A 12072-nucleotide genomic window follows, 5' to 3' on the forward strand; every position below is an offset into this window, starting at 1 on the left:
TTAAAAAACAAGAAGGGTAGAAAATTAGGAGGAGTATATATTTCTCAGGAAGACAATGATGTTAGCACAAGCTCAAAATTTTGAAAATCTTGAACAAGAACATATATCTTTAAAGGTTTAACATCAATTTGATGGTGATGAGGTTAGTAGTTTTGACTCAAGTGATTAACCTTCTTATGATGAATTAACAGATGCTTTTAATGACTAGCATGATTGAGGTTAAGGTTGCTTGTTCAATAAATGTCTATCCATCATAATATGCTTCAAGACATATATAGAGGTTAGAAATGGGAAATTGATAAACTACTATAATATAAAGCTTTGACATTTATGGTATCAAGCTAGATAAGCTTATTGTTAGGTCTATGAAGTGTGTTTTCATTGGTTATCCTAATGGTGTTATGGGATAGGAATTACGGAAGATGGAACCTGAATGATTAAAATTGATCATAAGTTAGGGTGTTTCTTTTGATGAGACTCATATTTGGATTAAGTGAAAAGGCCTAGAAATGAAATCCTTTGAAAATAAGGCAGCGAAGACTCACTTTAAGGTGGAGGTTCTTACTAGAGAGGAAAAATATAAGGAGGAATTTGTGACTCTTGCTTCTAGTTCTTGAGAGGGGAACCTACTATGGAACTTGATTATCAACTGGATCATGATAGAGAAACGAGAAAGATATACCACCTCAAAGATATGGTTATGATGATATTAGTTGTTATGCTTTAAATGTGGATGAACGGTTACAACACTCAAAATTGAAAAACCTTCAAGAAAAGTTTTGAAGTCAAAGATTGTAAAAAAAATGGTTGTAGACAATGAATGATGAAATACATTCATTATTGAAGAACCACACTTTAGAGCTTGTGAGACTACTTGAGAGACAGAGGATGGTTGGATGGAAATGGATCTTCAAGAAGAAGGAAGGTATTTTAGGGATTGGATAACCAAGTTTTAAAGCAAGGGTTGTAGCAAATAATTTTATTTAGCTGGAGGGAATTGATTACGATGGAATTTTTTCACATGTGGTAAAAAATTGTTATAACGGTATTGATGGAAATTGTAAATCACTAGGATTTTGAGTTGGAACAAATGTATTTTAACACATTTTTCTTACATAGAGACCATGAAGAGACAATCTTGAGGGAGCAACCTGAAGGTTTTGTAGAGGACCTTTCTAAGGTGTACTTATTGAAGAAATCTTTGTATGGGTAGAAGCTAAGCCTAAGTCACTGGTATCGTCTGTATGATAAAAAAATTCCTAAGCACGGTTTTATTAGAGGTGGTTATGATAGTTGTTTATACATATTGAAGAGAAAGTGAGTAAGTCATTTTCTACTTTTTCTATATGGTAATGATATCTTGATGGAAAGCTCTAGCAAGGAAGAGGTCAATAAGTTCAAGAAAAGTTTGAAGTAAGAATTTGAGATGAAAGATCTTCGTGAAGCTAAGAGGATCCTAGGGGGAGAATATAAAAAAAAAACACAAAAGTATTAAATTTTTCTTATCTCAATCTAATTACTTAAAAATAGTGGTGGAGTAGTTTAGAATACAAGATGCTAAAAGCTTCAACACTCCTTTGGATCATCACACTAAGCTTTCAATTACTAAATATCCTCAGACCGAATAAAAGAAGAAAATGTTGGAGACTACTCCCTAACGCAGTTGGGGTTGGAAGCATGTTGTAACGTATGGTTTGTAGTAGATTAGACTTAACATATGCAATTAGCATAGTAAGTCACTTTATAGAAAATTCGGGTCTGATTCATTTGGAAACTTTGAAGTGGGTTTTAAGATATTTGAATGGTTCATTGAAAGGTGATCTGAATTACACAAAGACAACTTAAGATAAAGGCTTTTAGAGAATTTTGTGGATGCAGACTATGTGGGTAATGTAGACAGTAGAAAATCTTTGACACATTTTGTGTTTATGTTGTTTAGAATGACTATAAGTTAGAATACAAATTAATAACAAGTATACATTTTATCTACTACTCAATCGGAATATATTTCTCAAATTGAAAGGGTTAAGGAAGCCATATAATTAAGATGCAAGATTGAGGAGTTAAGGATCATTAAGTGTAACATAAGAGGACAAAACACATTGACATTTGTTTGCACCTTCTAAAGGATGTGATTGAGTTTAAAGAGATTGTGGTGGAGAAGTTTCTTGAGAAAATTCAGTGCATTTATTCACCAAGTCATTGCATAGGCTTAGGTTCAAGCATTCGTTAGATTTGATCAAGCCTATTAAAGAGTGATTCAAGCTTGGAGAAAACAACAAGGTGGTTGGTCGATATATTGAACATCATCATCATTTTCTAAGGCAACATGGACATTTGTGGAGTGTGAATTAAAAAAAACAAAGAATTTAGTTCAAATTGCATTCAACCTTTGTATTTTCTTGAGAGATTAAGGGGAGAGATTGAGTTACAAATAGGAAAGATAATAAGAAATGTTCTTATATATTTTGAGATTTATTTCTAAAAACTCATTTGTAATATCTCGATTAAAGACTCTTAATTAGTAGTTAATTGGGAAGCTGCCTTCTGCTCTTAGTGTATACCTTTTATAATCAATATGTATGAACAACTTTTGTATGTTCTTGTGGTTTATCTTGCTATTGTAATATTTTCCGCACTAGTTGATATGTTAATTTTATTTTAGACTATTTACTGTAATTGTTTATGCATGTTCTTTATCTCTACCATCATAGTTTGTTTGTTGATATGTTCAGTCTTACTCATTTACTACCCTATGATATAAAGAAAAACGAATTATCTTTTTTCTTATCTTGCAAAAAATGAGCAAGTATTTTATAGCCCCTACTTATTTTACATTATCCTTATCCTAAATTGATGTATTAAAGTGTTTTTTTTTATATTTGATTGTTGTTCAACTTCTCATATAACAAAAAAATATCTTAACAAGAGTCATGTATTTAAGCACCCAACTAATAAAAATTAACATGGTAGGCCAAATAACATGAATTTGTCCACTTCCCTAATACCAATAATTTGAGACTTAATCACCCTCCAAGAGATCACACTAACCAATAGTAATTTAAATAATGAAAATTGTCATCCATAGAAAAAGAAAGCACACCAGCTTATCATAAGTGTGCTCATTTTTGTTTTTTTAGATCCATCATACACCTCAAGTTCACGAGTCTTGACTTTTCTCCAACCAAAAGTCATGCAAAAAAAATTTACACTAAAGGTGCAACCAATCACACCATATATAGTCCCAATCCATCGTTTCTTTCACTCATCTCACCAGACAAAAATCTCAAAATCAAAATGGGAAAAATCAAATCCCTTTCCTTTTCATTCTTAGCAATAACATTTGCTTTTGTGCTTCACTTTCAACACATAGTTCTGGCACAAGAACATGTAGCATCTTCAGAAAGTGAAGCATTAGGCCTAACACCAGAAACAAAAAGAGAAACACTAGAAATCATCATAGGCGGCGGAGGCGGAGGCGGCGGTGGTGCCTATTCTCCTTCTCCTGCTCCTTCCCCTGAGAATAACTGCCCTCCTCCTCCACCTCCGCCGTGTCCCCCTACCCGATTAGAAAAGGCGCGCGCCGCACTTCTCAAATTCAAAACACTTATCAATGACCCCAACGGGTACACTAGTAACTGGAACAATAATACAGATACCTGCAATTTCAAACGAGTCCTTTGTGGAACATTCCCACAAGATAACCAAAAAGCAGTTGCTGGACTAGACTTCAACCAAGCAAGATTCTCAGGTAAAGACTGTACCAATATACCACTCACAGGTCTCACAGGTATATTAGACAAAATACCAGAATTAACATTCTTCCATGTCAATTCCAACAATTTCTCAGACCAAATCCCAAAAGCAATCACTAATTACCCTTATTTCTACGAACTCGACCTCAGTAACAACAAACTTACCGGTCCCTTTCCAAACGAAGTTCTTCAATCTACCAAGCTAGTTTTCCTAGACCTCAGGTTCAACAACCTCCAAGGCTCTGTTCCATCACAGTTATTCGACAAAGATCTCGACGTAATCTTCATCAACAACAACCAGTTTAGTTCTTGTTTACCTGCGAATTTTGGTTCAACCCCTGCAAGGTACTTAACTTTCGCCCACAACAATTTCGTGGGCGAAATTCCTAAAAGTATTGGTAACGCTGCGAAAACTTTAACCGAAGTTCTTTTCTTACAGAATAGATTTGAAGGTTGTTTACCTTATGAAATCGGTTACTTGAAAAAAGCTACTGTTTTTGATGTTAGTGAAAATTTATTAACCGGTCCTATTCCTGCTTCTTTCGGTTGTTTAGAGAAAATTCAGTTTCTGAATTTAGCGCGTAACAAATTCTACGGTACTGTTCCTGAGAGTGTTTGTGTTTTACCTGGGATACGTAATAATGGGAATTTGTCTCTGGCGAATAATTATTTTACCGCGCTTGAACCGTCGTGTTGGAGTTTGTTGAAGTCGAAGATATTGGATGTTAGTGGGAATTGTATTCCTGGACTTCCGAATCAAAAATCGAAGCAAGAATGTTATGCGTTTCAATGTAAGGTGAAGCCGTGTGCGAATGCTCAGAGTTTGAAGTATGTTCCTTGTAAGACACATTGGGGGCAGAAACAGAATGCTGCCCCGGCTGAAATGGCTACGGAGCCTGTTACTTATAAGTCTCTCAAACCACATCATTTGAGGTTGTGAGTGTTCGCTATGTAGCGAAAGGATTCAGATTGAAGGCGTGTCAAGTGTTTTCAACACAGACACAAAAACCAGGAACAGAGACACAGACACATGTAGTTATATTCAATTTCTCGTATTTACTTGTTATTATTACTATTGTGTATGTGTTATTGTTTATATTATGTGTAAAATATGTGTCGGTGTTATTAGTTCATAAGGTGCTAGTGCCATGGTTTGTTGAGGTTCAAAATAATGCTCATTTGAAGATATTTTATTTTAACTCTATGGAATTATTATGTTAATTGTGTGATGTCTTTGTTGATGAATAAATACTTGTTATCCCAATTTGGCATCTTTGACTTGTAATAGTTTGGTAGTACAACCAAAATGGTTTTTTTCTATTTGTTTAAGATAATTTATGATATTGAGAGAAATGGATGAGGAGTGCAGAACTTATTAAAAAAATGAAATTATTACATGTATTTTATTATTGGTAAAGGTTGTTTTTTATTTTTTGAATACTATTGGTAAAGGTTGTTACATTCATATTAAAATCAAATAATAATATTTCTATAGCATGAGAAGAATCTGCAAAGATGCCCCACATCACACACTTTAAAATATGGTATCATGGGTATAAGGTTATGCTATACAATTGAATGTTTCTGTGTAACTATTAATTGAACTGTCATGATAGAATAATATTAAAGTGACTTTAGTAACTTTAATGTTTTGTGATTTTAGTAATAATTGAGATAAATTATTGAAATGTGACAGGATGATTGGTTAAGAAAAGTAGAAAATCTGAAAAGATACCAAAGGGCGATAAAACTCAACTCCAATGAACTTCATTTGTAATTTACTTTTAGTGTGATCTATTTTAATTTAGAAAATAATGGGTATTACTTTTAATTAGTGAAAAGGAGTTACTTCTACTCTACAAATTATGTCAAACATAAAAGGGTTAATGAACTTTTTGGTCCCTCTAAATATTGCAGATTTCGTTTTTAGTCCCTCCAAAATTTTCCTTTAAGAAATCGTCCCTTCAAAATTTTTCGTCTAAACTATTGGTCCCTAACGTCAAATTTGCTAGAGATTAGCTACGACTTTAGCCACCGATTAGCTACGAAATTTGACGTTAGGGACCAATAGTTCGGAAGAAAAATTTTGAAGGGACCATTTCTTAAAGGAAAATTTTGGAGGGACTCAAAACAAAATCTGCAATATTTTAAGGGACGAAAAAGTTCATTAACCCAACATAAAATTTAAAAATAAAATAATAACATATATGTGTGGTTGATTTCATTTGGTTGTGTGGTATTTCTCCCACAACTTTCAAAATAATAGCATGTAATAGCATATATGTCTTCAACACAATAGGGCAAATCACCTCCTAAAATAGCAGTGGTTTAAAAACCGGATCACACCGATCGGTCGGACCGATCGAACTGAAAACCAGACAGGTAATCGGTCTGGTTTAATAGCTGAATTGAAAATGTCAATGAACCGATGTGAACCGGTCAAAACTGATGTAAACTATAAAAATCAGAAAAACGGCGGTTCGACCAATGACCTAATGGTTCAACTAATAAACTAGTGATCTAGTACCCTTATCGGTTTGGTTTTTAAAACTATTACTAATTATTGACAATATTAACTCTTTAAATTGCGTCTTCCAATTTTCATTTATTAAGGAAAGAAGGTTATTCATAGTTGGGAACCAATTTCAAATGTGAAAAGTAAACAAAAAGAAAAAAAGCATTTGAAGAAAACCATGGTGAGTATCGTCAAAATAATTGGTGCAATGGATACAACATAATACCATAATGAACCCCCTCTTTCTGAGATTGTCATTAATAGGCAAGGTATTATGAAGAATTTTTCAAATTACAAAGGTTTTAACATAAGAAGCCACATTAGACCAAATTTTATTTCATATCTTACAAGTTCATTGCGGAATAAAATTAGCAGCATCTTTAAAAGAGAAATATCTCACGATGGAATGATTCCAAACCATATGATATTTATGATAAGTGAGAGGAGTGATACATTCTTTGATTCTATTAATAAGATCGAGTTGAGCAATGATTAATTAATTAGGAAAAGAATATGGACCATTACGAATGAAATAAAAAACCTTCACAATCTAACTCACATGTAATTAAATAATTCAAAGCATATGCAATCACATTATGTACTTGTTAAAAGTAGAAATGCATAACAACCTTTAGTGAATAAAAGATATTAGAGGCTTTAAGGTTGTTGTGGTGTTGAGAGTTAACTCGCGTGACGTGAGAAACTACTATATGTATGTATTCACTATGTTGTCGTTGTTTTTATCTATCACGGTACTGAGGTATTTATAATCCTCTGGGTGGGATCTCAGTCTTTCTAGGATATATCAACCACTCCGAAAATGGGTAATTGTTTCCTTGAAATCCAAGGAACATCGTTAAACCCCATGATCCCCTGTAGAACGTTTGTTGACAGAATACATGTTTATACGCATGATTGCACGCTATGTTTGGAGAAACTGATGTCCCATGAGATGTATTCGGAGAAGGGGTGCTCTATTTGAAAGAGGGTTGTTGGAAAAGGTTTGATTATAAAACTATTCTTGAGTTTTGATGATAACAAAGCATAATATGTATAGACAATAATTTTGTACTCTAATTATTTTGTTAAATGCACATGTTAAAGAAAAATATATTCTGACTCTAAAGAAGGCATTTTTGACGAACTATACTCTCAGCTGTAGACGCACTCTGAATCAAAAATGGATACAAGGGCGTGTTTAAATGAAAGTCAAGCTTCTGGATTACCAAGTCAACGTCTCTGATAGAATCTATCGAAAATTACTCTAATAATTCATGCGTATGAAGTCTCGCGACTCTGAATCCTACAGACTCTGAAGTCTCATTATCATCAAGTTCTGAAGACAGACCATGAAGACTTATTTTCATCAAGCTCTAATAACATGTTTCACTAGGTTCTGAAGATAGGCTTTAAACTCTACTCAAGCTTCATCGACTTTTGTACGAAAACTCTAACTAGAAGTTTATGACTGATAAAAGAATACAAGGCAAAGTACAATCATTACAAAATCAAATATCCTTTCCACTACCCATAACATCAGGAAAAAAGATTCTACTATTGTACTGATGTTGTTTCCACTCGTTCCATCCTCTCACCCACTCTATGCTGTAAGCGCCAATCTCCATGTACTATCAAACGCCATCATGCAAGCTGTGATATTGATGATATTCCAAATCCACCCTCCAGCGGATCTATTCTTCATCTATATAAAGAGGTCTTAGAAGTTTAGAAAAAGTGTGGAAGAATCAAGAATGAAAAATAGAGAAACAACACACCAAAAAGAACACCATTTTATCAAATCTCTATCTCTTTTATTCTTTGTTTGTTTGAAAATTTCTTTTATACTAAACTTGTGTATTAGCTTTTTGAGAAGCAATTTGTAAACACAATCCTCTTGTATTAGCCATTTGGTTATAATCCTTGAGAGACTAGAGTATAGTCAAAATTCTAAAGAAGTCTTTGACAGGTTGTCATTGAGTATGAAATCAAGTCTCTGATTATGGATTAAGTCCATGTTGAGAAGGAAAAATCACCTTGGTGGGTGGACTGGATTAACTTAGTTAACAGTGAACCAATATAAATATATATATATATATATATGTGTGTGTGTGTGTGTGTGTGTGTGTGTGTGTGTGTGTGTGTGTGTGTGTGTGTTTTCTTTACTTTTGTTGAACCTTAGCTGTTTGTGTTCTTGGGTACAAATTTTTAATTTAGAAACCCAATTCAAACCCCCATTTCTTGTGTTTCTTAAAACCTTCAGTTGACATCAAAGATCTAGTTCTAATATTGACTATTTTATATCAAACACTTAACCATGTCAGAAATAGATCCAGTTTTTGAAACACATTATGACATCTATCAACAATGAGAAAGGTCGTTACTCTCTCTAACCTTCAGCCTTTGATGAAGACTAGTTTGATTATTAGAAGGATAAAATCGAAATTTTATTCCTTGCCTATGACGCAGACTTGTGGCATATGGTCATTGACATAAATGGTGTTAAGCCGGAAAGAAGCAATATAAATGAGCAACAAAAGAAAGACAACAAAAACCATCACATGTAGAACCATCTTACTGAATGCTATATCATACACCGAGTATAAAAAGATAACAAATAAATACTCTATAAATTCTATATTTGATTCTCTTAGAATGACTCATGAAGGAAATAAACAAGTAAAAGGATCCAAGGCTTTGACCTTGATTCAAAAGTATGGAGCCTTTAAAATGGAGGATGATGAAACTTTTGGGGACATGTTATCAAGGTTTCAAATGCTTAAAGTTGGCTTAAAATTTCTAAAGAAAGGCTACACTACTATAGATCATAAAAAAGATCATTAGAATTTTACCAAAGAAGTGGAGACCTATGGTGACTTCTCTTAATGTGTCCAAGAATCTGAACAGTAAGACTCTAGAGGAGCTTATAAGCTCTTTAAGAAGTCATGAGATAGAGCTTGAAGAGGACGAGCCTCAAAGAAAAGGAAAATTTTTGGTTCTAAAATCCAAAGGCAATACAGAAAAGGCGAAGGGTTTTTAAGCTGGAGAAGAAGAAGATTTTGAGGAAGATTCTGATGAAGAAAAAGATGAGCTTTCTTTTCTCTCCAGAAGAGTCAATCAACTCTGGAGGAAAATACAGAAGAAGTCCAGAGGAAATAGAATAATAGATGGACATTTTGGGTCAACATCTAGACAAAAGAAACCTATTATATGTATGTATTCACTATATTGTCGTTGCCTTTATCTATCACGGTACTGAGGTATTTATAATCCTCTGGGGTAGGATCTCAGTCTTTCTATGATATATCAACCACTTTGAAAATGGGTAATTGCTTCCTTGAAATCCAAGGAACGTTGTTAAATCCTACGATCCCCTGTGGAACGTTTGTTAACCCAATACATGTTTATGCGCATGATCTCACGCTATGTACGGAGACACTGATGTTCCATGAGACGTATTCGGAGAAGGGGTGCTCTATTTGAAACAGGGGTGTTGGAACAAGTTTGATTCTAAAACTATCCTTGAGTTTTGAAGATAACAAAGCATAATATGTATAGAGAACAATTTTGTACTCTAATGATTTTGTTAAGTGCGCAGGTTAAAGTAAAATATATTCTGACTCTAATGAAGTCATTTTTGACGAACTAGACTCTGAATTGTAGACGCACTCTAAATCAAAGAAGGATACAAGGGCATGTTTAAATGAAAGTCAAGCTTCTGGATTACCAAGTCAACGTCTATGATATAATCTATCCAAAATTACTCTAATAATTCATGTCTGTGATGTCTTTGAACTCTGAATCCTACAGACTTTGAAGTCTCATTATAATCAAGTTCTAAACACTCTGAAGTTTTATTTTTATTAGGCTCTGATAACATGTTTCACCAGGCTCTAAAGACATGCTTTGAACCTACTCAAACTTTATCAACTCTTATATGAAGCCTCCAACTAGAAGTTTATGACTAATAAAAGAGTATGAGGCAAAGTACAATCATTATAAAATCAAATATCCTTTCCACTACCCATAACATCAGGAAAAAGGTTGTACTATTGTACCGACATTGTTTCCACTCGTTCCATCCTCTCACCCACTCTATGTTATAAGTGCCACTCTTCATTGTACTATCAAGAGCCTTCATGCAAGTTACGATATTGATGATACTCTAAAGTCTCCCTCCAACAAATATATTCTTCATCTATATAAAGAGGTCTTAGAAGTCTAGAAAAAGTGTGGAAGACTCAAGAACGAAAAATAGATAAACAACACCCAAAGAAGAACACCATTTTTATCAAAGCTATATCTCTTTTATTCTTTATTTGTTATAAAATCTCTTTTGTATTAAACTTGTGTATCAATTTTTTGAAAAGAAACTTGTGAACACAATCCTCTTGTATTAACCTTTTGGTTTTATTCCTTGAGAGACTAGGGTATAGTCAGAATTCTCAAGAAGTCTTTGAAAGGTTGTCATCAACTTTGTAATCAAGTCTTTGATTAGTGAATTAAGTACTTATTAAGAAGGTGAAATCATCTTGGCCAGTGAACTAGATTAACTTAGTTAATAGTGAATCAAGATAAAAATATTAGTGTTCCTTACTTTGGTTGAACCTTAGTTGTTTGTGTTCTTTGGTACAAAAAAAATTAATTTAGAAACTCAATTCAAACCCCCTCTTTCTTGTGTTTCTTTGAACCTTCAAGGGATGCTCGAACTATTTGATAGTAACTTTCTTGTTTTTCTTGTTCTTATCAAGGATTAATGGGAAGTAGTGAAAATGCATTAGCGTGCAAGAATTTACGTCTCTGTATTCTGATGGAGAAATGGTAACGTGTTTTTGATGCCAAATTTGGCCTTCCAATATTGAATAGTTAGAAAATATCTATGGTTATGAACAGAATGAACAACTAAGACCATCATATATCAAAATGAAAAAGCTCAAATTTACAAGAATAACACTTAGGCCAGAAGATGTTTTGATGAGTATTAGGTAAACATGTATGTGGGGGATTTGAATGGGGTTTCTCCACTAGTGAGGTTAAGGACTTATGATTTTAACGTGTCACAGAAAGTCCTCAAATTCGTTTCAATTAAAATGGTAAAACATAAGAAAGCGTGTTCCAAAAATCAACATGTTTTCTTAACATTTGTCTTTGACACTTATGATTTCTTAGCATCAGAGGCATTGAATCTTTTACAAAGAGCACAAAGGCTCATGCATAACATTGTTGTGTCTCTTAGATGAAAAGATATAATTTTTAAAAAGATTGATTTTGTCATCCAACAAAGGATAGCGATTCCGCTTGCTTATAGCCCATTTGCTTCATATTTATATATAACTTTTATTATTAAACTCCATTTAAAAATTTAAAAATATTGTGACTCTCACCTCGAAAAGGTTTATAAAATCTTGAGGAAAAAACAAAACCAACTCTCAAACAAAAAAATGTCATCAAACTGTCTTCTACTGATTGATCATACGATGGTTTGATCTAGCCAAACATTGCTAAATGTGAAGTTGCACATAGAAGAAAACTCGATCATGGATACACACAGAAAACATTTGACCAGAAATGACGAAACAGGAATATGAAAATATACATTTGGATAATAAATTATTAATAAAATTGTTGAAAGTGAGTATTATATCGTAACAAAAAAAAGTGAGTATTTTATGTTAGTAGTGGTATAACCACAATGGAGGGACTGATTTGTGGAAAAAAAATTAGTTGAAAGTTACTTTAGTGTATAGCAATTCAAGTTTTACATCTGACTCTTAGCATCTACATATATAATTTAGACATCTTTTG

The 12072-nt window shown here is 33.3% G+C and overlaps 1 protein-coding gene across 1 annotated transcript; it reads left to right on the forward strand.

Moving 5' to 3' along the window:
• The first annotated feature begins 3167 nt into the window (after positions 1-3167).
• Positions 3168-4976, forward strand: LOC131602561 (uncharacterized protein At4g06744-like). Its single transcript, XM_058874707.1, has one exon. The coding sequence runs from the start codon at positions 3298-3300 to the stop codon at positions 4693-4695; it is 1398 nt and encodes a 465-aa protein (XP_058730690.1). The 5' UTR covers positions 3168-3297; the 3' UTR covers positions 4696-4976.
• Positions 4977-12072: the final 7096 nt, after the last annotated feature.

This window comes from Vicia villosa, linkage group LG5, assembly GCF_029867415.1.
Source record: "Vicia villosa cultivar HV-30 ecotype Madison, WI linkage group LG5, Vvil1.0, whole genome shotgun sequence".
Classification (NCBI taxonomy): Eukaryota; Viridiplantae; Streptophyta; class Magnoliopsida; order Fabales; family Fabaceae; genus Vicia; species Vicia villosa.

Excerpts from the sequence above, each read along its gene's own strand:
- LOC131602561 (XM_058874707.1), top strand. The coding sequence starts at position 3,298 with ATGGGAAAAATCAAATCCCTTTCCTTTTCATTCTTAGCAATAACATTT.